The sequence below is a fragment of the Trifolium pratense genome, linkage group LG3, assembly GCF_020283565.1.
Source record: "Trifolium pratense cultivar HEN17-A07 linkage group LG3, ARS_RC_1.1, whole genome shotgun sequence".
Lineage (NCBI taxonomy): Eukaryota > Viridiplantae > Streptophyta > Magnoliopsida > Fabales > Fabaceae > Trifolium > Trifolium pratense.
In genome coordinates this window covers 44296920-44321528 of record NC_060061.1, presented here as the reverse complement: position 1 = coordinate 44321528, position 24609 = coordinate 44296920, and the positions used below count along the sequence as shown (strand labels likewise).

The following is a 24609-nucleotide window of genomic DNA, read 5'->3' as shown; positions in this document are numbered from 1 at the left end:
AATGTCTAGCGATTACGAATGAATATCTATTGTCATTTTCACCACTTTCTAACTAGTCTCTTTTCATGTCGCACTCTAACCTCTCTTGACCTTTATGTTGGTCACCCTACAATTTATAAGCGATTATTTATTTCCTAATTCTATTGATTTGCCAGCGTTAACCAGCCTATCTCTAAATTCATTTACCTTTTGTGTTGGCGATGATGGTCGTGTTGATCCTTTTTCCACATTAAACAGTTTAAGGTTCGTGATGCACTTGCAAATAACCTCTGCATATTTAACTATTGAAACAGATCCCTATGACTATTGCAAAGTTGAGTTATCTACTCCAATTCTTTGTATGCTTCCTTTCATGTTTTAGTTATAATTGTTGTGAAAAACTATGACTTGCATTAAATTGATCCTAATTCTCAATCATCCCTCATTGATTAGGTTCTCTCCTGGCTTCTTGATTTATTGAAGGTTGAGTTCCGTTCCTTGTGCAACTTGAAGATACTTAAACTAAAAATCGGCATGTACATGCCTTTACCTTTATCCATACCTAATGGAGCATTGTACTTTTTGCGTCAAAACTCACCCTCAGCAAAGGTTGAAATCATACATTGATTAAGCTAAATGTGTTGTGCATTCAATTTGTTGAACTTAATTTTCAGGTACGGTTTTTGCAATGCAACAGATTAGTTACTGAAAGTTGTCCTTTGTCATCCTGTCACTATTATGTGCCCCAGTTTGAAAATGAATGCAAGAAAATTGTGTTGGAATTATATGGTTTTGTTTTACTGTCATGTTTTTATATTTACTACTAATTTATCCTTGTAATGCAGTTAATTAGTTCATAAGCTTATTTAATGATAAACATCGATTGGCATTCATTTTTTTTTTTTTTATCTTTGTATGTACCTCTGAACAGGACCGGTTTTTCTTTACTCGTGAGGTGAACTGCTTTTCGTTATGGATTTTAGCCTTTGTTGGGATGATGCGGTAACATTATTATGCTTTCAGATTGATTACACTAAGGGTTTTTCTTATTCAATTTATGTATGAAAATGCAACTTAGTTCCAAGAATGAATGTATTAATTGTAGATAACCTTGAAAGAGAAACCTTTTGTTTCAAATTATCAAGTGTAATTGCTTATAATAAGCTTTTCTATTAGAACAACTACGAAACCAAAAGTTACTCTTCTATAATCTTCCTACATTGTAGCTAGTTCAGTCACATTGTAATGTTGGAATCATGTAAGGTTACTACTTTGCTAGGAGATCACAAAATTTTCTTTCTTGCTCTCGTCTTCGATTATTCAAATCTTTCTTTTGGAAATATATAATCAAATTATTATGGATTTTGTTTTTCCTAGTCAATCATGTTACATACTACATTTTAATATTACTAACCCATTTACATTTTTTCATAATATTGTATTCCTGTTTTCCTTTGTGCAGATTTTATGTAGATAACATCCCTATTAGAGAAGTTGCGCGGACAGAATCCATATGGGAGGAGATTTCCCCTCAAAACCTATGATTCTGTGTGCAACGATAGTATGGGATGCATCAGATCAATGGTGGAAAGTACAGAGTAAATTACTAGTATAGTAGTATTGACTGTAGGTCTCTAAGTCCTCTGATCTTGTCTTACAGTCAATTCCTTGACCAGCTTAATTATGAACAACAGTCCTCCGATCTTGTCTTACAGTCGAACTCTTGTGTGGGGGTTGGGAGACTGCTATGAGAAGCTGGTCAAGGAATTCCCGATGAACATTCCTGAAGACTGTGATAGTGAACTGAGCAAGGAGTATAGGAAGGTCTATATCCGAGGTAGATGTGTAGACTTCTCTCCCGTTGTGATTAATAATGTAAAGCATCCAAAGAAATGTGCAACAAAGTGCTGTTGCATACAAGAAACAACACATTGTACCCTTCATATATTTAAACAAAATAGTAGGGTTTTTTCTGAGGGAACCAAAAAGTTCAGATTGAACTCAAAACCTTTTTGTTGACATTGCTTTATCTTTAAGGAATTGAACTCAAGACTTTTGTTGACATTGCTTTATGTTTAGTGTTTACTATATGTTAGATAATAAAATAATAAATTATGTTATTGGGCATGTTAGTCTAAAGTCTCCATTAGGTTTTATATATACATATTCTCAAGTAATACAATTGTAATGTTAAGCTAATGCAATGATATTCTATTGAAACTCTAGCTGTCTTTCTCTTTTCCTATTTGTGTATCTCTGATTCTAACATGGTATCAGAGCTTGTTTTGATCCGCCTTGAACAACTGTTGGCTTCCGCTGTCGAATTCCCAAAAGATTGGGAAACATGTTTGTTTTTCTTATTACGGTGATTTATGGAGGTACGTTTGTTCTTAATATTTTGATTCGGTGAATTTGATTTATTGGGGTGAAGTAGATAAAAGAGGAACATTTGAATGGATGGGAATACTAGATTGGTTGGTCAATTTTTGAAGTTTGTGAATTTTGTATCAAAGCATTGCGTCCAAGCACTTGGAGATTTGGTGAAGTTCTACCATGGTTTGTGTCGCAGATTACACGTTTGGCATATTTAAATAAAAGAAAGCAAATACTTTTAAAGTAATTTCTTTGGTTCATCGGCTGATTGTTACTATTGGTTCCATGCATTGTACTTCTCCCTATTGCACTTCTCTGCTGATTGTATTGCACTTCTCCCTATTGCATTTCTCTTCCGATTGCATTGCACTTCTAACTATTGCACTTTTCTTCTATTGCATTGCACTTCTCCCTATTGCACTTCTCTTCTATTGCATTGCATTGCATTTCTTCCTATTGCACTTCTCTTCTGATTGCATTGCACGTCTCCCTATTGTACTTCTCTTTGTTGCACATTCTCTTCTGATTGCATTGCACTTCTCTCTGTTGCACTTCTCCCTATTAATTGCATTGCACTTCTCCCTATTGATTCTTCTGTTTGATTGCACTTCTCTCTTTGGATGTTTGGTTCAGTTACTCTCTTTGGTTGCTACTCTTCTCTTTAATGATTTCTCCGTTGACCGTAAATTGATGCTCTCTGTTGGTTGTGATCTTAATTAGTTTGATTTATTTTGGCTTAATTAGTAAAATAGTCCCTTAAAGATATTTTTGGTTTCACATTGGTCCCTTAAAGTTAAAAAGGTCTGAATAGGTCCCTTAAAGAAAAAAAATTTCGAATAGGTCCCTTAAAGACATTTCCGTTAATCAGTTTGGTCCTTTCCATCCATTTTTTCGAGGACCAAACTGATTAACGGAGATGTCTTTAAGGGACCTATTCGGACTTTTTTTTCTTTAAGGGACCTATTCGGTCCTTTTTTTCTTTAAGGGACCAATGTGAAACCAAAAATGTCTTTAAGGGACCATCTTACTAATTAAGCCATTTATTTTTGGGTTAATTTGTAACAAGCTTAAAGCTTAGTAAACTTTAGCTTGAGGGGTAGTGTTAGAAGTATTTTATTTGATAGATATTTTTCGTATTTTGTTTGACAAACTCATAATGCTTCTTGTTGATGCATCATGAGTTTGAGAGTAGGTGTTAGATAATAAAATAATATGATATGTTATTGGGCATGTTAGTCTAGAGTCCCCATTAGGTTTTATATAAACATATTCTCAAGTAATGCAATTGTAATGTTAAGCTAATGCAATGATATTTTATTGAAACCCGAGACGTCTTTCTCTTTTCCTATTTGTTTATCTCTGGCTCTAACATACTAGGTAAACCTATGTACCGTTATTGCCCCTTAACTTTCCTTTTAATACCGTCTTCCAAAACAATTTATTCATTAGTTAAAATTTTACCGTACTTTGTTGTTAAAAATAAAAAAATAAAATAAACAATCTACTTTCTTCGGCCACAAATCCTACTTTATTTTTCTTTCTTGGAAGAATTCTTGGTGAGGTTTTATCTACTTTGCGACCGAATTCTGAATTATCGAGATCTCTTCTCGTGAAGAAAAAAATTCTACTTTCTTCGTCCACAAATCTTAACTGGCAGAAATGCCAAAATAGATAGGTCGAACGTCATGACCAAAATTTAAACCATATTCTTGTACTTTATGAGTCTGTTTGATATGCAAAATATAAATACTAGATAGACAATAGTACAAGACAGAACATCACAGGACAAACGTTTAAGGTATTGAATAGACTTTGTATTTGTACTATGTTTGGCGGACAAAATGTTATTTTTTGCATTTTAGACAGTTTGTGCCAAGGACAAAAAGTTGTCATGTGGTTCTATGGAGACAAGAATTTCAGTTTTTATCTTTGTCTCTGGGCCCCAATTTATCCCGTACGAGGAACAATTTTAAAATCAAACATAGTACAACGAAAATTGTCATGTCTAATTCCTTATTTTTAAAACATCAAATACACCCTATATGCGTAAGTTTTCAATAATTTCTCATCAATGTACTAAAAAAAAAAAATCTACTTTCTTCATATAAAATTTGACTTGTACCTTAAACTGAATTAATCAGAGCCTTTGAATTATGTTTCTAAGACTGAGATTGTATAATGCCTTAAACTGCATGAAAGCTGTACAGTAGACAATCTCAGTCCTATCCATTTCCCATTTCCCTAAAAACCCTCTTCCTCCTTCTTCTTCTTCTTCTTCTTCTTCAGTTCTACGGTTCTACCAGCAGCAGAGCATCAGATCTCGAATTTTTCAGCTATTCCGAAGGCGAATCTAACCACCATCGAGGTAATTCTCCTTTCCCACTTTAGTCACTCAAAAACAATTTTGCTTTTGGTTTTCAAAATTTGCCGCTGCTGAATTGCTGCTTCTAACACACACACCCACACACAGGTTCTGAGACAATGAAGCCAAAAAGACAAAAATATAACGACCATGATGTAATAGAAGATCGACTGAGTAATATACCAGATTTCGTTTTACTTCACATACTCTCCTTTGTGGAGGACACCAAACGTGCAGTTCAAACTTGCATACTGTCCAAAAGATGGAAGAATATCTGGAAGCATCTTCACTCTCTAACATTAAATTCCTCACGCTTTAGCAATTACAAGAATTTTACAAAATTTGTGTCTCGTATTTTGTCTCTTCGCCAAGCGTCAACATCACTGCATTCTCTCGATTTTCAGCATCATGGTATTATGGAGTCTCGCCTACTTAAAAGGATTGTTAAATACGCTGTTTCACACAATGTCCAGCGATTACGAATCCATATCAATTGTCATTTTCACCACTTTCCAACTGGTGTCTTTTCATGTCACACACTAACCTCTCTTGACCTTTATGTTGGTCACCCTACAACGGATGAGCAATTATTATTTCCTAATTCTCTTGATTTGCCAGCATTAACCAGCCTATCTCTAAATTCATTTACCTTTTGTGTTGGCGATGATGGTCGTGTTGATCCTTTTTCCACATTAAGCAGTTTAAATAGTTTGATCATTCGGCGTTGTAAAGTTCGTGATGCAAATGCACATAACCTCTGCATATCAAGTGCCACACTTGTCAATTTAACTATTGAAACAGGTCCCTATGACTATTGCAAAGTTGAGTTATCTACTCCAATTCTTTGCACCTTTGACTTTGTTTGTACCGGGGGTGTTCCTGCTCTCTGTGGGAGCAACAACAATCTATCTTCTGTCAAACATGTAAATATTAATGTAAAGAGTTTTGCGAATTGTACAGAGGTTTCACTGGCGCTACTCAGCTGGCTGGTTGAGCTTGCGAATATCAAATCATTGATAATCACTTCTTCTACTCTTAAGGTACTTTATGACATGTTTAGTTCTTTTGCTTCCTTTCTTGTTTTAGTTATAATTGTTGTCAAAAAAAACTTGCATTAAATCCATCCTGATTCTCAATCATCCCTCATTGATTAGGTTCTCTCGTGGCTTCCTGAATTATTGGAGTTTGAGTTCCGTTCCTTGTGTAACTTGAAGTTACTTAAACTAAAAACCGACATGTACACGCCTTTACCTTTATCCATACCTAATGGAACATTGTACTTTTTGCTTCAAAACTCACCCTCAGCAAAGGTTGAAATCACATGTTGATTAAAGGTAAATGTGCATTCAATTTGTTGAACACAATTTTTCAGGTTTAGTTTTTGCAATGCAGTCAGATTACTTGCTGAAAGTTGTCCTTTGTCAGTTTATCATTACTATGTACTCCAGTTTAAACTTGAATGCAAAAAAATGCAAAGATATGATGGAATTATATGGTTTTGCTTTACTGTCATATTTTAATATTTACTAGTTTTTCCCTGAGTTCATTGCTTCTTTTTCTGCATGTTATACTACTAAGCTTATTTGATAAAAATCGATTGGCATTCAGTTTTTGTTTTTATTTTTATTTTTTGTATATTTACCTGTGAACAGGACCGGTTTTTCTTTACTCGAGGTGAACTGCTTTTCATTATGGATTATGCAATTACATTATGCTTTCAGATTGATTACACTAAGTCACTAACATTTTTCTTAGACTTTTCTTATTCAATTTATATATGTAGATGCAACTTAGTTGCAATAATGTATTGTAGATAACCTTGAAAGAGAAACCTTTTGTTTCGAATTATCAAGTGTAATTGCTTATAAAGTTATAATAAGCTTTGCTGTTAGAACAACTACGAAACCAAAAGTCACTCTTCTATAATCTTCCTATATTGAAGCTAGTTCAGTCACATTGTAATGTTGGAATCATGTAAGGTTACTACTTTGCTAGTAGATCACAATTAGTAATATAATATTAGCAGGAAACTAAGCCCTCTGTCAAATGTTTCTTTCTTGCTCTCGGCTTCGATTTTTCAAATCTTTCTTATGGAAATATATAATCAAATTATCATGGATTTTGTTTTTCCTAGTCAATCATGTTACATACTACATTTTAATATTACAAATCATTTCCTGTTTTCCGTTGTGCAGATTTTATGTATTCCTATTTGAGAAGTTACGCGGACAGAATCCATGGGAGGAGATTTCCCCTCGAAACCTATGACTCTGTGTGCGACGATAGTATGGGATGCATCAGATTGGGCTACCAATGGTGAAAAGTAGAATGGTGAAAAGTAGAGTAAATTACTAGTACTGACTGTAGGTCTCTAAGTTCTCCGATCTTGTCTTACATGGTTGTGCAGTAGATCCGATTGAATACGTAGCTAAATGTGACACTGCTCAAAGTTCCGAATTGTCCTTGTTTTTGTATATTATTTGTAGCTTGCAGTTGCTCTGCAGGTGCTATAATCAGATTTAATCAAGGGGGAAATACAATATAACATCCTATTCCTAAATTGTGACAAAAAAAATTGTGACAAATTGATGTTGAATTTAACATGCTATTATGCCATTTTCAGCATAGTTATTTATTAGGAGCTGTTATACTCAGAAATTTAGGGTATCTTAGGTGATAAAATTAGTTTTAACTTTGAAATTTGTTTTGGAAAGTTTAGGTATCAAGCATCATCAACTCACCTTTATTTTTTCTCCAAAAAAAAAAAAACTCACTTTTATTTATATGCCTTTTGTAAAGAATAGTTGGTATCTAAGCCACTAGGTTTGATTTAGTAGTGAGAGGTTTGGGTAGTATGTAATAGGTCCTCGGTTCGATCCCCAGCTGATTGTAAACCAAAAAAAAAAAGAATAGTTGGTATCTTTGGAAATATGAACATATAGGTAAGTAGCTTAGTGGTCAAAATTCACGCCCTTAAAATGAATAAGTGAAAATTTTTGAATTCGAACTTTGATATTTGCATCACCAGGAACATATATGAATAGTAAGTTTTTATGAAAATTTTATAAAAAGTTGTAAAGTCAACGCATTGAAAATTAAGATGTTTAACTTTATAAATGAATGGTTTCTTTAATTTGAATCATTAAAGAGTACCTCGGGGACACTCATTAGCAAGACCCTTAAACTTTTACTATTTTGAAGGTCTAGTGGGAAGAAGTAAGGTGCGAGTTTGTGGGATTCAATGTTATTTGGCTTGCGTACATTTAGGTTCTTTGAAAATGTTGGAAAGAAAAGATTTTCAATAACAAATTGGATTGGAGGATGATTGGTTAGAAGAAATTAAATTTACTGTGGGAATGGTTAAATCTTAAAATGCATTGTTTCAATTTTGCTCTTAGCCACAAAGGAGTTTTAATTTGATTTTGGTTGGTAGGTTGGATACTTAGATATAGGGGATTTATTAGTGTGGCTCTGATGTGGATACTATTCATACTCAAAAGTTATCATCAAAGTTCAAAAACACAATTAATTTGAATATTCTCTCTAACTTCTGCTTGTTCTTCTAAGTCTCATAAGCAATAACCCTAATCTCTTTCTAATTTCGATTATGCGTAGACTAAAGGACGATCTAGAACATCCAATTTTTTATCTTGATTACAATCCAAAACATTGAATTTATTAGAATGACGAAACATTCTCTTCGGATTTAAGTGTACATATTGTCGAGGAACTAGCTTGACAGTGGAAATATTTCTTGAAATCAGCATTGCTGAATGAGCACGGCCATCAGCTTTTAATACAAAATTGCCCCAACATAATTGTAAGAGACTGATTCTCAAAGAATACAGTACTGGAAGTAACAATGACATGCAACTCTGATGTAATAAATTTTGCAAATAAAACTGCATTCAATATGGCAGCACCAGCATTAAGGATACAACACTTTTGTTATATAGCAGCAAAAGCATTAAGGATACAACACAAGATAGTAAACAAGCAAGTTAGAATTCTTTAAACCCATGGAAGTGAACCTTGCGAGTTGTGAGCTTATGAACCATATACCAAAATAGATCTATAGTCATGCCAAAAATAATATCAATTAAAGTGGACTCCTAGATAAAATTTAATTGAATGGACATCCAAGAAACAACACATTGTACCCTTCATTTATTGAAAAGAAAATAGTAGGGTTTTCTCCAATATACAGAAATATGAAATTGATAGTGGTTGAAATCAGTATAGTTTATGAAATTGAAGGGTACAATGTGAAACCAATTTGGTGACTAATCACGCACTTCAAAAATTAAATATCAGCACCATAAATTTATGCAACTCCCAGTATAGATAGAGATTCAAAATTCCAAAGAAAAGTCGCATTATATACTAATAAAACAGCCTTCTTAATCTATGAAAGAAGAACGGCTAAAACTATTCAATTTCATTCTTGCAAACAGAGAATGTTCAATGGATCACAAAATTCAAACTCAAGGAACTAATGCATTATACGAAGTACAACTAATCAACTGTGTAATACGCGCAAAGAAACAAGATGTCAATTATATATCAAAATAAAAACTTTAACCATAGTTTCAAAATTAACACACACAACCTGAACAATCAGATTCTATGGCTCCACTGTTGTCACCTGTTGCCATTCCCCATCTACTGCTTCTTTCCATAATGTCACATTGTTGTTTCCATCAGCAACAGCCAGTATATTTCCTGTCAATGACCATGACACCCTCCAAACAGGGGTCTTGAAATCATTCAAAACCTTGCCTTCCCAATGATCCCCTTCTTTGCCTACAGTCCATATGATCGCTTTACCATCCTGCGATGCACTAGCGATGGTTGATTTCGGAAGTCCCAAATTAGGTGCCCAAGCAACATCACGAACCCAATCATTATGCATCTGAAGTGCAGGAAAGCAATCCATCTTCCACTGTCCGTTGCTCAGCTTCCACACCTTAACAGTATTATCACAACCACCAGAGCAAAGCTTCTGCACCGGATCAAGTAACCCTGAACCAACAAGAGCCCCCGGTGCCATTGCAGGAGCCCAAGACACAGAAGTGACACCTACTGGGTGAGCCTGATCAATCCTTGAGGTGTCCCATCCACCATCTGCTCTTGCAGTGAATATAGATATATTCCCATCAGACGAACCACAAGCCAAGCAGAGACCCAATTCGTGAGGTGCCCAAGCAACTGAATTCACAGATGACTTATGGTCATCAAAAACATGAGCTTGGACCCATTCATTTTGGTTACCCTCCTTCCAAAGAATGACACGCCCATCATAGGAACACGAAGCAAGCAGGGAACCAAACTTAGGGTGAGCCCACGAGACCTCCCAAACAGGTCCTTGGTGACCAGTCAAAGTTGCTAGATGCTGAGAGGCTGAATTGCTCACACCGATTATCTTAATTGTGTGATCCGAAGAAGCTGTTGCCAGCCTCTTTCCATAGTAATCCATTGCAACATCATGGACCGTGTCTTGATGACCCGTTTCAACCTTCTGTGAAGGCATATTTCTGCTATCAACATATACATAATTCAAACAGTTAGTTTCAAATTCTCAAGCAACCCTTTCAAAGTGAAAGTAACAAAAATCATATTACACAAAACTAAACTAATCTAAAATATCTCGTAACGGTTATGAAAGGAAGATTTATCCTAGACATAAGATTCAATACAATTATGTGAATTAATATCTTCGACCATCAACATCATGTTTTGATAACCCATTTCAATCTTATGATAAGGCATATCTCTGCTATCAACATAATCATAATTTAAATAGTTAGTTTGAAGAAACAATTTCTAAATGAAAGCAACCAAAACGATTTAAACAAAACTAAACTAAAATTTATTTCAATTTGCTACTTCCAATGTAGTGAAAAGAAGACTCATCCTAGATCAAAGACAATTAAGGTTAAACAAATCACAGACATAAGATTCAATACAATCTACATAAATCAATGTCATCAACATAAACATATGACAAAAACAATTAAAAATCAACAAATCATACACATAAGATTCAATACAATCTACATAAATCAATACCATTCAAACTACAAATATCAATTGAATTTACATGATTACGAATCAATGAACCAAAACAAATGCAAAATTGACAACGATACAAAGCTTGGAAAAAAAAAACTTCACCAAATTTCGGATAAAAAACCTCGTGCGAGTGTAGATCGATATTTAGTTACATAATCGAAAGTAATTCGCAAAAAATTGAAACACAGAACCCCAAAAACCATTAAAAAAAATTAGGATGAAGCGTTATTTGAAGATCTAGGGTGAAATTTGAACAGATCGAGTGGATCCTATACAAGTGAGAGAGTGAGAAAAGACCTGAGAAGGATGTAGAACAGAGAGAGTGATGGAAGGAAAGGTGGTGGCCGGAGTTACGGTGCGGTGGTGGATTCGCCGGAGGATGATATGAGATCCAAATCAAAAAACAATGAAACCGAGTAAACTGAATATGAAAGGAGAAAAAAAAGACATTATTGTTACTTTTTTGTTTTTTATTTTTATTGTCTTCCTTGTGCGCTGTTTGGGCTTTCTAGCCCAATTATGAAAGGCCCATCACTATTATCACAGATCCGAACCCAGATTCAACAAAAGAGTGTCAAATAATTTTACATGGTCAACCAGTAGGTCACCCCACTTAACCCCACTTTTTTTATATGACATGGAATGTTGAAGCATTTTTATTGATTGAGTGGGTAAAGTTTATTTACTCTATCTTCTTATATCCATTAAACTCTTTTGACAAACCAATATATAATATATAAAATTTAAGGATCTCGCTAAACCCTGACACTCCTTAAAAAAAAAAAATTTACTTTATATTTTATAAAAATTTACTATTTAAATTTTTTTTGGTTTACAAATTATCAAAGAGTTATGAATTTGTTGTTTTTTTTTAATAAATCTATCAAGAACTTCTGTTTAAGATTGAGTTAACTCATCAAGACTTTTATTTTTCCTACACTTCTCACATTTAAAATCAAACCTTCTTACGTTTTACCTTACACTCTCGCCTAGCAGGGAAAGTAGCCGGTTCACTCTTTTTTTTTTCCCTTAACACGGTCCAACATTCTATTCATTTTTAAGACACGATAATTATGTAAAAAAATCGTGAAAAACCCATGCATGAAGAACATGATTTGAGCCTTAAAAATCTAGTATACGCAATTTTCATAAGAATAAAAGAAGTATGCCAACCGGTATAAATCTCCGGTATAAATCTGATCATATTTATACTAATTTCTTGTTTGGTGACTATAATCTTCAATAAATTGATGGTTTAGAACAATGTGGAGTTCGTCATTCATGTGTACAAGGACTAAGTCGAACCCTATAATTCGAATTGTCTTTTAAGCATTTGAACCTATAATCCTAACGTTTAGTAAAAAAATAAAAATACTATAGTCATAACCTGTTGTTTCAAAATAATTTGATGGGAGTTGAGACTGGTGTGAACATTGGGGATGATTTTGTTTTATCGATGTTCGAATTCTAAAATTTAAAATCTTATTTGAGTTACAAGACTCAAGTAGAGCTTTTTTGAAATTTCCTAAGGCGCACAATAAGCAATGAGTGGGGCGAAAAGAAATTCGCTTAATGATTAAACATTCCTCTTTTGTACCTTAAAGAATATTCATTTGTCACATTGGTCCCTTGTTAATTTTTTATAGAAAATGTTAACTATGGTTTCATATTGGTCCCTTATGTAGTTTAATAAGTTCCATATAAGTATTTTATCTAATTTAATATATTTCATACCGATCCTTTATCTAGTTTAATATGAAAACAAAGTTACCAAAATATAAATCTATCATTTTAAAAAAAAAAACCAAAATATGTTAGTTCCCAATGCATAATTTTGCCAACCTAAAACATATAAGCAAATATTTATCTATATATTTAATGAATCTAAAATAAAAAATACTCCCTTCATACCAAATTAGATGTCACTTTGAGGAAAAAATTTGTACTAAATTATAAGTCACTTTACTTTACAAATGAATCATTTAATGTTATTTTTCTTATTATACCCTTAACTATTTATTACTATCTTTTCTTTCAATTCTTCAAATTATTTTTTCCTAATAATAAATGAAGGATAATTTTGTAAATCAACTTATAATTTCTCTTTTCCATACAACATTAATTACATTTCTAAGTGACAAAATGACATATATTGTGGTACGGAGGAAATAAAATCCTAAGTCACAACTCTCAAGTCTTAGTAAATGAAAAAATTAACCACCAATTATTTTCATACCTCAACTGAATTCATTTGTTCCGAACCAACAATTAATTCGAACTAAAATTTTAGTCAAATCCAATATAAATAATAAATTTAAAGAATTTGAAATTGATACAAGATGCTGCATATAGTCTTACAAACCATATCGATGGTATGGAAATCGATTAGTTAAAAATCTCTATTTATTTAAAGCAAAAAATGAGACATTTACCAATTAACTCACGCAACATACACGTGTCTAAATAGTTAACAAGAATTCAAATTCTAGATTCTCGTTAATTCTCTTTAGCAATAAAAAGCACCATTTTTGCGCCAATTCTTTGTTTTTTTTTTTTTTTTCTTTCCAACAATGGAACCCTTTCTTCTCGTTTGACCAATTAACCTCTCTTCCTGCATTTTGCAGCCTCTCTTCAATTCTCTTTCAAACAAATCATAAAAAATTCAATTTCATTTTTCATGCATATCATGGAGATTGATACAATTCCAATTGATTCTTGCTCGAAAGAGAATCTTACAATTTATCAAGAGTGGTTCAATTATGCAGATTCAGGTTCATCTCTAAACAAAATTTCACTATTTTTTTACTTTTCTGTAAATTAAAATTTTTGGGTTGTGAATTTGTGATTGCTCTTCATATTCTTAGTTTTTATATGTAAAATGTATGTGAAATGTGAAAATGTAGAACCAAGAATAAATCTTTTATTAATTTTACCCTTTATGTGGTTTTTACATGTAAAATAATCATTTTGTATCTTTTTATTGTTTTGGTGAAAATGATGAGGTGATTGAGAATTTGGGTTTTTTTATATACAGATGGTGATGGTCGATTTACCGGGAATGAAGCCACCAAGTTTTTCGAAATGTCGCACTTGTCTCGACAAGACCTTAAGCAGGTTTTGAATTTTATTTATTTTAGTTTGTGAATTGGAACAAGATGTCTATATATATAGGAATGGTGTATCAAATACTTTTTCTTGTCCTTTTTATAAGAGATAAATGAGTCGACAAAACTTGATGTATTTGGTCTATATTATGAATTAAACACATCAATTTTTGTTGACATATTTGTCTCTTATAAAATGGACCAGAGGTAGTGGTGTTTTAAAGTCAAGCCTTATTTCTTTGTGTTAAAGGTGTGTCAATTTTGAGATTTATAGGGAAAATATAGTTCACATTTACTCGAGATGAGGTTTACATAGAATTTGTTTGTCGATTTTGTGAAGTTGAGTTAAACCTAAAATCTAAGATGATATTAGAAGATTCCAAATCTATTCTAGATTTGTTAAATGGTCGCAAGTGTTATTATAGCATTTTACATTGTCAATGAGTTAATAATATATTACGCCACGCCACCCAATGAGAAGAGTTTAAGATATTGCTCTACTGCCATGAAACTTCATTGTTTACTCATTACTGCTTATTAGATTGATTGTGGGACAAATTTGAATTATGTAATAGTTTGCTTTGAAGCAGTGTTGTAACTAAATTGTTTCTTTGTTGCTCCCCTTACCAAACTAAGGTGTGGGCTATTGCAGATTCAAAGCGAGAAGGATATCTCGGTTTCAAAGAATTTGTCATTTCTATGCAGGTAATTTTTGTTGTTAAAAGAAAAAACTTTGCTTTATCAAAACTTAATGCTAATCAGTTTCTTGATCCTAACACATTCGAATTGTAGCTTGTTTCTTTGGGACAATCTGGCTACTCAATAACACATGATCTTCTAACTAGTGATAGTAAGTTCTTTATCTTTAGGTTTGTCATGATTTTGCAACTATGTAGCACCGACACTTCAAATTGAATGTGTCTAGTGTGTGACAGGTGTCGGTGCCTGTCATAGACATGATACCGGCACATGTGATTTCATTCAATCACTTATATTTTTTTAAATCATTGTCTGCATCTACGTCTCGATATCAATATCGTGTCTAATGTTTGTATCTATGAGTACTTTATAGTTTGGCAATGAATATTTGTTGCTTGCGAGTATCTCTCTGATAAAGTTACTTAGAATCTTAATTTCTATTTCAGTTTTGAGAAATGCTAAACCACCAACAATGGAAGGTTTGGATGCATTAGTTGCAGTAAGTGTTTTCATTTATATGTTAATAATTTGTGTTGATTGAATCAAAGTACTTATCGGTACCTAATTGGCTTTGTTTGTACAGAAGAAAAAGCGGAAACATAAAGATAAAGATAGGGCTGGTAATATATCTCTCATTTTATTGACTAAGATCATTCACAATTTCACATTGCTTTTGGTATCCTTTTGTATTTCTTTCTTCTTTTCTCTTTGAAATTCAAACTTCACTTAATTTGCAATGATGCAGTCAGTCCTCTGCCATCGCCGTCGAGTAAGTGGTTTTCTGCAAAGTCTTCAAAAAAGGTACATATTTTGTTAGTATTACTTTGAATTTGTTACTATTGTCTTGTTTTGGATCAACAAATTGTGTCTTTTTCTCATATCTCTCTCATTTGGTTTTTGATACGATCCTAGATATGTTTTTGAATACATTCTTTGCTAATCCGTTACTATTGTTAACTTTAGAAACAAATTTGTCAAATGCATTTATATAGATTTTTCACTTCTACATTTTCTGCATGTGTCCATAGGTGTCTGCTAACTCGGTGACATCAATTATTGATGGTTTGAAGAAACTTTACATTCAAAAGTTGAAGCCTTTAGAAGTTGCTTACAAATTCAACGATTTCGTATCTCCTTTACTCGTCAGTACATGACTCTGGTTTATTTGTGTAACTTTTGTCTATTATGCTGTGTTTAAAATATCGACAAACATATATTCACTTTGTTTCTCTATTAAATTCTTGCAGACAAATAGTGATTTTGATGCCAAACCTATGGTTATGCTTTTGGGTCAGTACTCAACTGGGAAAACAACTTTTATTAAACATATGCTTCAAAGTAGTTATCCAGGTAAGTGGATCGATCGATTCTCGATTTCTACTTGAGTAATATATATTTATGCGGTTATCATATGTGTTATACAATATCTGTTACTCCGTCAAAAATAAAAATACCATATGTTACTGATTTTGTTTTTCTGTTTTACTATTTATGTCATTAGGAGCTCATATTGGACCTGAACCAACAACCGATAGGTTTGTTGTTGTCATGGTATGTACTAATGCATCTACTCTTCATTACTAATTACTACTGATATGGTCTTAGAGGGTCACAAATCTTTAACTTCTTCAGTTTTAAATTTATATCATAAATTGACTTCTAAGCCCTAAGACGAAATGACCGAACAACATCAAGCCTGTAATTGCAAACTTGGCTTAAGCATTTTCAAATTAACATGTAAACAATGGTACATAGTAGCATAGCCTGCCTATTCATCTATGTTAGAAAATAAAAATGTTATCTTAGAATATCTTAGTTTATCTCCCAGGATCCATTTTCAATTGTATCGATCATATCTATTTGTCAAATAACCGATCACCCCAAAAGCTTAAGCTGTTAGGATAGAGCCACATCAATGGTTTTATATTATTTCTAACACACCCCCTCACGCAAGAGCCCAATTGGGCTTGAAGCGTGGATAATGCATAGGCCCACCTACCATATGCTTAAATTGCACTTTTTAATTAGAAAGTGAGGGGAGCGGGGATCGAACTCTAGACCACTTAGTCATAGAGGCTCTGATACCATGTCAAATAACCGATTATCCCAAAAGCTTAAGCTGTTAAGATAGAGCCACATCAATGGTTTTATATAATTTGTAACACTATTAAATAGGGATAATTATATGTACTTATCTATTGCTTTTAATCCTATATAAAGAGTTTTTGGTGTATTGTTGAAACAGAAGGTTTCATCATATGCATTTCTATTTTTATTTCATTTGACAAAAGAAATTGAGGGCCATGTTTGATATGCTGAAGTGATGGTTATGTTTGCAGCATGGACCTGATGAGAGAAGTATTCCTGGTAATACTGTTGCAGTACAAGCAGACATGCCATTTAATGGTCTTACAACTTTTGGCACGTCGTTTTTGTCCAAATTTGAGTGTTCTCAAATGCCTCATCCTGTAAGTTTCTATAGAGAAATTTGACTAAAAAAGTACGAGTAGATTTTTTTTTCTTAGTTTGATATAACTATTATGCAATTACAGCATAAAAAGTTTATAAATATGTTTAATTATATTTCATCAGTTTTGTGTCATAACATTATTTTCTAAAATATCTGCGAATTTCTGTCAGGAGAAATGCAACAATCAGAGATCATATAGTTTTACCATGCCAGTATATAGTAATTAAATTATTTTCGGTTTGTAGCATTTGGAACTTACTTTTTCTCATTTGTCCAAAGCTACTTGAGCATATTACATTTGTGGACACTCCGGGAGTTCTATCAGGAGAAAAGCAACGAACACAAAGATCATATGATTTTACGGGTGTAACATCTTGGTTTGCTGCTAAGTCTGATTTAATACTCCTTCTATTTGATCCTCACAAACTTGATATCAGCGACGAGTTCAAACGTGTGATATCATCCCTACATGGGCATGATGATAAAATTCGAGTGGTTTTGAACAAGGCAGACCAAGTTGATACTCAACAAGTAAGATAGCATAAGCAATTAATCTTCTATTTGGTTACTTAACACATCTTTTGTGACATAAAAGGGGAAATCTAACCTGTATATATAATTGTGTCCTAATCTTGCAGCTAATGAGGATTTATGGTGCATTAATGTGGTCACTTGGGAAAGTGCTCAACGTTCCAGAAGTCATGCGGGTGTATATAGGGTAGGTCACTTCATAAAATTTGTGTATGCTGCAGTCACAAATTGATGCGTTCATGCTGTCAGCACATCAGTGGTCAATGGATTGAGATCATACGACACGGGAACTTTATATCTGGACCGTCCAATCTTGATCCAACGGTCACAACTGTGTTGACATCGTCTATGCATGCAATTTGTGATTGCAACATATCAAAATATGTCACTTCTTATATGTGTATGCATTCTCCACCATCAATCTTGAAATGATGCCTTTGACCAGGAAAATTGGATAAAATTTGTTTGTGCAATTACAAGTTACGAGTTTTGCATTTTTGGCATGTCATCTTTTTATTATTATTGATTTTTCTCACCTTTTAACTTGTGCATATTACTATGCAATTTTGATATGCTGCAACTCTTGTTGATCCTTTGACTTATTTTGGCAGCTCCTTCAATGACAAGCCAGTAAGCAATACTATCAGTGGTCTACTTGGCAATGAACTCTTTGAAAGAGAACAAGAAGACCTTCTTACTGATCTAAAAGATATACCAAAGAAGGCTTGTGATCGAAAAGTGAGTTTTTCATTAGATTAATTTTTTAATCATAGTTATCTTCCCAACTAAAATACTACATATATGTGCAATTGCGCATGTTAGTAAAATTCTTTGATGAGATTCATTTGTGGGTAAGTTTTAAAGTAAAATTTGAACCACAAAGATAGGAAAATAATCATAGAGACTTGGATATTATAGAGTGACCAAGTCCCGCGTTGAATAGTATGGGATATTTGGTCATACAGTCTCCGACGAATATTGAACTGAACTCTTCCCCTTTAGATTACAAAGCTAAGCAGTCACCATTGTGTTAACACTTGTATGATTGTTTTGTTTTATCTATCGAAGCTATTTGTTTTTGTAATTAAGAGAAACACTTGTACATAATGTAGATCAATGAATTTGTAAAACGAGCTCGTGCGGCACAGATACATGCATATATTATCAGTCATCTAAAGAAGCAAATGCCTGCAATGATGGGAAAAGCTAAAGCTCAACAAAAACTCATTGATAACTTGGAGGGGGAATTTGCAAAGGTATATATGAATCCACCAACAACTTTGAATTGTTCACACATTGTTATAATATTGAAAAAATATGATGAAATTTGAATCACATGTGTAACAGGTACAAAGGGAGTTCCATTTACCGCCCGGAGACTTTCCAGATGTTGAACATTTTAAAGAGGTGTTGAGTGGTTATAACATCGACAAATTTGAGAAACTGAAACCGCAAAAAATACAAGCCGTGGATGACATGCTTGCTCACGATATTCCTAATCTCCTAAAGAGTTTTAGAAATCCATATGGTTAAGTTTGCAAGAGCAATGACAAGGATAAAATCATTCATGCATGCACAAGATTGTACATGTTTTTTGATATATATGTATGTATCATGTGGTGCATATATTGATATAAAGACTTCACCATCATAGCTTACTTGTTGGGAAGAAAGGGATTTTTGTTCATTGAAGATGTATTATCATCATTTTACAATCAATGATATTTTTTTTTCCTTTTCTTTTCTATATTATGATAAAATAGACTTTACTAAAGAAGACTTTACAATTCCTTGGATCTATCACTATTTTAAAGGTCTTCCATTTTCTCAATGGTCAATTGAGATCTCTTTCATCTAATGGTGACCAGAACCTTCATATTTACTAATTACCTAAACTTCCCTATATTAGTCCAAACGATATGTTTACCAACATGGCCTATATTAGTGCATATATTAGTGTAACATTTTTGTGTTAATATGAGGGGAAATAGTAATCTGAAGTTCGGTCCGGAACAGATATAAGTAATATTTAGTGAAAATTTGCTCTTCTATAATTAGAGATGAATGATAAGAAGCTCGATATGAATGCTTTTTTAAAATAGTGAGTCGTTCATGCCGGCCCTAAATTTTTTCTTTTGCGTTTTCTTCTTCCTTCACCTGTGAGGGGTGGTTTTAGGTCATTTTTTACCTAAAATCACCCCTCTGCATCTTTTTTTCTTGCTTTTAATTTAAAAAGTGATTTTCACATAGACTAAGTCTTTTAATTTTTCTTTCTTTTGTTGTGATATCGTCGTTTGAATGCGATTGTGTTGTTCGTCGTCATTGGTACAATGTTTGTTTTTCCGTCTTGTTGCGGTGTTTGTTTAGTTCATATTGAACACCAACTTCAATAAATGATTTGGACATTATCGTTGCAGATCTGAAAGTATGGACATTCCGGTAACTTTACTTTTATCATATTATTTGTAGGCATTTTGTCGTTGTATGCTATTAACTTGGATGTTGTCAGTTTGTTCGCAGATTCGTCCTTTTTATTTTTAGCTATGTTGAATTTGTACATATATTATATCAATTATTGAAATGAATGAATATCATTTTTTTCTTGTGTAAAAAAAAAATGATCCGTTCATAATGCAGATAGATTGTAACATCAAAATACTAAACTGAAAAAAGAGAAAGAAAGAAATCCTTAAAGAATCAATCCAAAATAAAAATATCCTCAATTTTTATTTTAAAAGAAGATTTATATCATTTTTAACCTAATTGTTTATTTTCCAGTTATAATAAGAAAATTTGACTTAGTATTACCAAACAAACTAAAAGTCATCCCATTTTCCTCTCACTTTCTTTCCATCGTAATTTCCTCTCACTTTCTTTTCTCATCCAAACAAAACATAATTCTATTTGCGCATTTTGTTCATAGGGTGTGTCCCAACCAAACACCCTTTCTCCTCCTTCAATCAAGTTCGAATTTTGATAAGTGAAAAACCAACCCATCTCGCCGTAATAGCCATAGCAAGTGTGAATTGAAGAAAACAATGCTTCCTCAGCGCATGAAGAAAGCTATTACTGATAACCCTAAAAAACTTGCTAACTTGATTGATCTTGTTAATCTTCCTTCTACTCTCAGAGAATTTGTTGGTCAATCTCAGACTTCTCGTTTGTCTTGTTTCATGCGTGTTTGGTCCTACATCAAAACCAACAATCTTCAGGTTACTTTTTCTTTGTTATGTTTTATAATCAAATCAATATTATGAAATTTATTTGTATTCAAGTTACTTGTGATATTAGAATGATATGAAGTTCTTATATTTTATTTTTTAATCAAAGATATTGCTTTTAAGCTTTGGAATGTTGTAAACAATTCAAGGGGTTTTGCTTTTAAACCATGTTTCAAATTTTGATACTTTTTTTAAACTTCTTTGTGTGTGGATTGGTAGTGATGAAATAAGGTAGGAGTTAGAAATAATTGAAGGTTGAAATAAGGCTCTGACTACGTACTTGAAAGATTCAACATTGATAAACTTATAATATAAGTATAAGTAGAACTAGAACTGACACTTTAGATTGAAGGGGTGTCTGGTGTCTGACACAGATTTATGTGGTTGAGTACAATCACTTCAATTTTATTAAATTATTAACACTGTCTGCGCGCGCACGTGTGTGTGTGTGTGTGGTGTTTGTGTTTCATAGCTAATAGTTGATCTTTGAGTGTTACTTTGGCTGATTAAATTCATTCTTGCAACTTTAATATCAATGTTTTCAATCCAGGATAGCAGTAAATCCCAAAAACGCTATAGTGAATAATGATAATGGGAAGCCATTATTCTAAAAATATTACATAGTTTATATAATTTAAACAATATGCATAAAGAATCAACAACTAACTGCGACTGACTGGTGAAGAGGGTGATAATAATAAATGACGTGAAGAGTGACACATTGTGGGACTGGAGAAGCCCTAACATTATTTTGGTATTATTTAAATTGAAAATCCCTATAATACACCAACCAAGATGCCCGAATGTGTAAATCCTTGGGGGTTTTTGGAATTTTTATTTCATTTTGAAGGTGTGGCGCTATCTCGCCCTAAAAGCTGCTATAGTGGCCGGTACACCAAAATACTCTGCTACACCGTCATAGTGCGCTATTGACTGCACTGATTGCACTAGTACTTCAAACAAATGGTGTTCACTAGTAAGCATAGGTTTAGGCTAAACAAGAGTTCAGTAGTTTGTCATCTGAGTCTTCTTTGAGCCATGCACTATCAACATAATATTGCAAAATAAAGGAAATCTCTGCGTGATGTTATTGAGCTGTTATATAATCTTTTACATCTCTGAAGTTATGAATTTATAAAATGCATGTACCCACTTTCGAGTTGGGGACCACCTCCATATTTGCTATGATATTATTTTAGGCTTCAAATATGTTTTGAATTTGAGTTTTAGAGGTATAAGTTGATCTCTCATAAGTGTCTATGTTGAAGATTTTTTTATTATAAGATTATGTCAATGTCTTATGAAATGATTTATAGAGCAAGAAAAGTAGTGTTTGATAGGCTCAATTCAGTATCAAAGACTTATCCTCAAACTAGAGGAAGTTTCAGACTTATCCTCAAACTTCATGAACTGTCCAACCTGGGAAGCAGTCAAGTGTGCATAGCAGATTGGAGCAACAACAGAAATAGCAGTAGTGCTCCGCTGATAAACATAAGAAAGTGAGTGCACAAGCTCCTGTAAAGCATCTGGAGAAAAGCCAATCTCATCCAAAAGAACGTGATAATGTGTAAACAGCTGGTCTTTGCAAGGTAGTTCACTCCGCCCAGTAATCTTGTACTCTTGGTTGGATGGGATGGCTGTGACCCTCAAATTTTTCAGAGTCCTTTTGGCCTTATTCCAGTCAAAGCTGAAGGGATCCCTAACATTCTGATTTGCAATTAAGAAATCAACAACAGGTCTCAGGACGGACAATCATAGTTGTGGACACATCTATATTCAAAGACAGCCCACTTTGTGTGGTTCTAAAGCTGGAATGCAACCCTCTGCATCCAACTACACCACCTCCAACATCAGTGAAATTCTTAGGATCGTCGTGGAAGAAATTTTGTCGCGCAAGCAGACAGCCTTGTTTGGCAGCATGTTGCCTCAAGATAATATCAAGAACCCTGATGGCTTCTTGATAATTCTCTGTTTCATTACCCTTCAAGGCATTGGCAATGGCCTGCAGTGGAATTTTGGAAGCAAAGCTGATCTCAACTTTATAACTCTTTGATTTGTAGGATTTTTTAATCCTCTTCCTATCAGCTTCATTCGGACTTCCATTCCCTTCAGGGCCACAGTTTCCATTGTTACTCTTCGATGCAACATCCTCAAGAACAACTTTAAACTCAAGCTTGTTCTGGGCTAAAGAGCCGATGGTGAACAGAGTTTTTTCTCCATCATAGGCAATGTCCTTTCCATTAAGCTCAGAATTATATGTCTCTTGAACTCTGTCAAGCATCTTCCTACCAGCACCTTTGCCTTCAACAGGGCGTCCATCTTCATAAAATAAAGCCACACTGTACTGGAAGAAGTATCCATCAGTGTTTTCAACATTGACTTTAAAATGATTGTTCAGCAAAGGAAGTTTAGTTCCCTTGGAGCCTAGGCCACACCCCTGTGATCCCACTTTCTCTTTCCTCACTGCCAACTGTCCTCATGTGATTCCACCAAGTTAGTTATGAGGGAATGGTTAGCTGCATCCCTCTTCCCACGTGTCCTTTAATAAACCCTTTCATAACTATCAATGTTTCATTTTTTATGTTTCAAAAACGTTACATGCTATATTAAGAGAGAGGTTATGGATTGGAGATTTCATACTTTAGGTGACATATTTACATTTTTAGAAATATTTATATTTATAATAGCACTTAAATGATATTCTTATATTTTTTAAGTCTTTCTATGGTTTATTGAATAACAGGTGATAGTTTTAACTGAGCTAAATACACACATCAACTTAGGAAATTATGGTTTAGTATTAGCAATATTTTTTTTTTGAAGAAGCTAAATTAGCCGACCCAAATTGGCGCCATAGAGAATCGAACCTCAAACCTCAAGAGGAGCACACTCCCAGGTCCCAAGTCAATACCAATGCACCAACCCAAGTGGGTTTTAGTATTAGCAATATTAAGAACATGATTATGAATTTATAAAATGCATGTACCCAGTTTCTAGTTGGGGGCTATTGCCATATTTGCTATATTGTCTTATGGATTTGTTATATTTATTTTAGTATGTTGATTGATGCGCAGGTTCAAATTCAATTGTCTGACTAAAAGATGAGTTGTTTCTTTGATTGAGCAGGATCCAAACAATAAGAATGTGGTCAACTGTGATGAGAAATTGAAAGGTATTTTACTTGGGCAACCTCAAGTTGAGTTAGCAGAACTTCCAGCACTTATCAAGCTGCATTTTCCAAAAGAGCCCAAGTGATGTGTGTGACACGAATCAAGATATCTGTTGTATCACCATTGGAAAGCACACATACTCTTCTTCAAGATGAGTCTCAATTGTTTCGTGCTTTGCTTTTCCCCCTTAGATTCTTCAATACATTAGTATAGGAACCTAGCAGTTGAAGCACCAAATCGGCAGTTTTATTTATGCTGTCTGTATGAATGGATTAATTTTATTACATGATTTTGTGTATTCATAAATTGAGTGTACTATCATGTATGCCGAGTCATTTTATTTTTCCTTAGAATTGGAACCTTTGCAGCGGCTGCAGAACTATTTTATCTAAATCTAAATTCAGCTGCTTTCATCTAGATTTAGACTTAACGGCTCTTCAGTCGTTGCAAAGGATCTGGATTCACAAAAACTATGGCTTGCTTTTTTATTACTTGTGCACATAATATTTTTCTACCATGAGCTTCGTATATCAATCATCTTCAACTGCATGTAACTATTATTTCTAATTTGAGTGATTTCTTACATTCAATATGGTGAGAGCTTGGTCAGTTCTGCTTTGAATATCTC

The 24609-nt window shown here is 33.5% G+C and overlaps 4 protein-coding genes and 1 long non-coding RNA gene across 6 annotated transcripts; 4 read left to right on the top strand and 1 right to left on the bottom strand.

The window, feature by feature from the left end:
- The first annotated feature begins 1199 nt into the window (after positions 1 to 1199).
- On the top strand, positions 1200 to 6748 carry LOC123915661. The gene is made up of 2 exons (XR_006811946.1): positions 1200 to 1242; positions 6694 to 6748. It is a non-coding gene; the product is annotated as an uncharacterized LOC123915661 (long non-coding RNA).
- LOC123915660 (putative F-box/FBD/LRR-repeat protein At1g78760) lies at positions 4578 to 7299 on the top strand. 2 transcript variants are annotated; one of them, XM_045966861.1, is made up of 4 exons: positions 4578 to 4717; positions 4823 to 5754; positions 5869 to 6048; positions 6910 to 7299. In XM_045966861.1, the coding sequence occupies exons 2-3, from the start codon at positions 4834 to 4836 to the stop codon at positions 6040 to 6042; spliced, it is 1095 nt and encodes a 364-aa protein (XP_045822817.1). In that variant the 5' UTR covers positions 4578 to 4717; positions 4823 to 4833; the 3' UTR covers positions 6043 to 6048; positions 6910 to 7299. The 2 variants fall into 2 exon arrangements, with proteins under 2 accessions (XP_045822817.1, XP_045822819.1); XM_045966863.1 differs by lacking the exon at positions 6910 to 7299 and adding an exon at positions 6367 to 6748.
- Positions 7300 to 9135: 1836 nt separating this feature from the next.
- On the bottom strand, positions 9136 to 11240 carry LOC123915659 (protein transport protein SEC13 homolog B). The gene is made up of 2 exons (XM_045966860.1): positions 11084 to 11240; positions 9136 to 10248 (listed from the first exon to the last, which is right to left on the bottom strand). The coding sequence occupies exon 2, from the start codon at positions 10242 to 10244 to the stop codon at positions 9339 to 9341; it is 906 nt and encodes a 301-aa protein (XP_045822816.1). The 5' UTR covers positions 10245 to 10248; positions 11084 to 11240; the 3' UTR covers positions 9136 to 9338.
- Positions 11241 to 13307: 2067 nt separating this feature from the next.
- Positions 13308 to 19689, top strand: LOC123916412 (EH domain-containing protein 1-like). Its single transcript, XM_045967865.1, has 16 exons — positions 13308 to 13557; positions 13821 to 13900; positions 14527 to 14595; positions 14683 to 14740; positions 15036 to 15088; positions 15173 to 15209; positions 15335 to 15390; positions 15618 to 15731; positions 15837 to 15939; positions 16091 to 16140; positions 16929 to 17057; positions 17339 to 17590; positions 17698 to 17777; positions 18202 to 18328; positions 18703 to 18846; positions 18938 to 19689. The coding sequence occupies exons 1-16, from the start codon at positions 13464 to 13466 to the stop codon at positions 19121 to 19123; spliced, it is 1632 nt and encodes a 543-aa protein (XP_045823821.1). The 5' UTR covers positions 13308 to 13463; the 3' UTR covers positions 19124 to 19689.
- An 838-nt stretch (positions 19690 to 20527) lies between these two features.
- On the top strand, positions 20528 to 24571 carry LOC123918681 (upstream activation factor subunit UAF30-like). Its single transcript, XM_045970798.1, has 2 exons — positions 20528 to 20802; positions 23938 to 24571. Exons 1-2 carry the CDS (start codon positions 20629 to 20631, stop codon positions 24064 to 24066), a joined length of 303 nt encoding a protein of 100 aa, XP_045826754.1. The 5' UTR covers positions 20528 to 20628; the 3' UTR covers positions 24067 to 24571.
- The last annotated feature ends 38 nt before the right edge of the window (positions 24572 to 24609 follow it).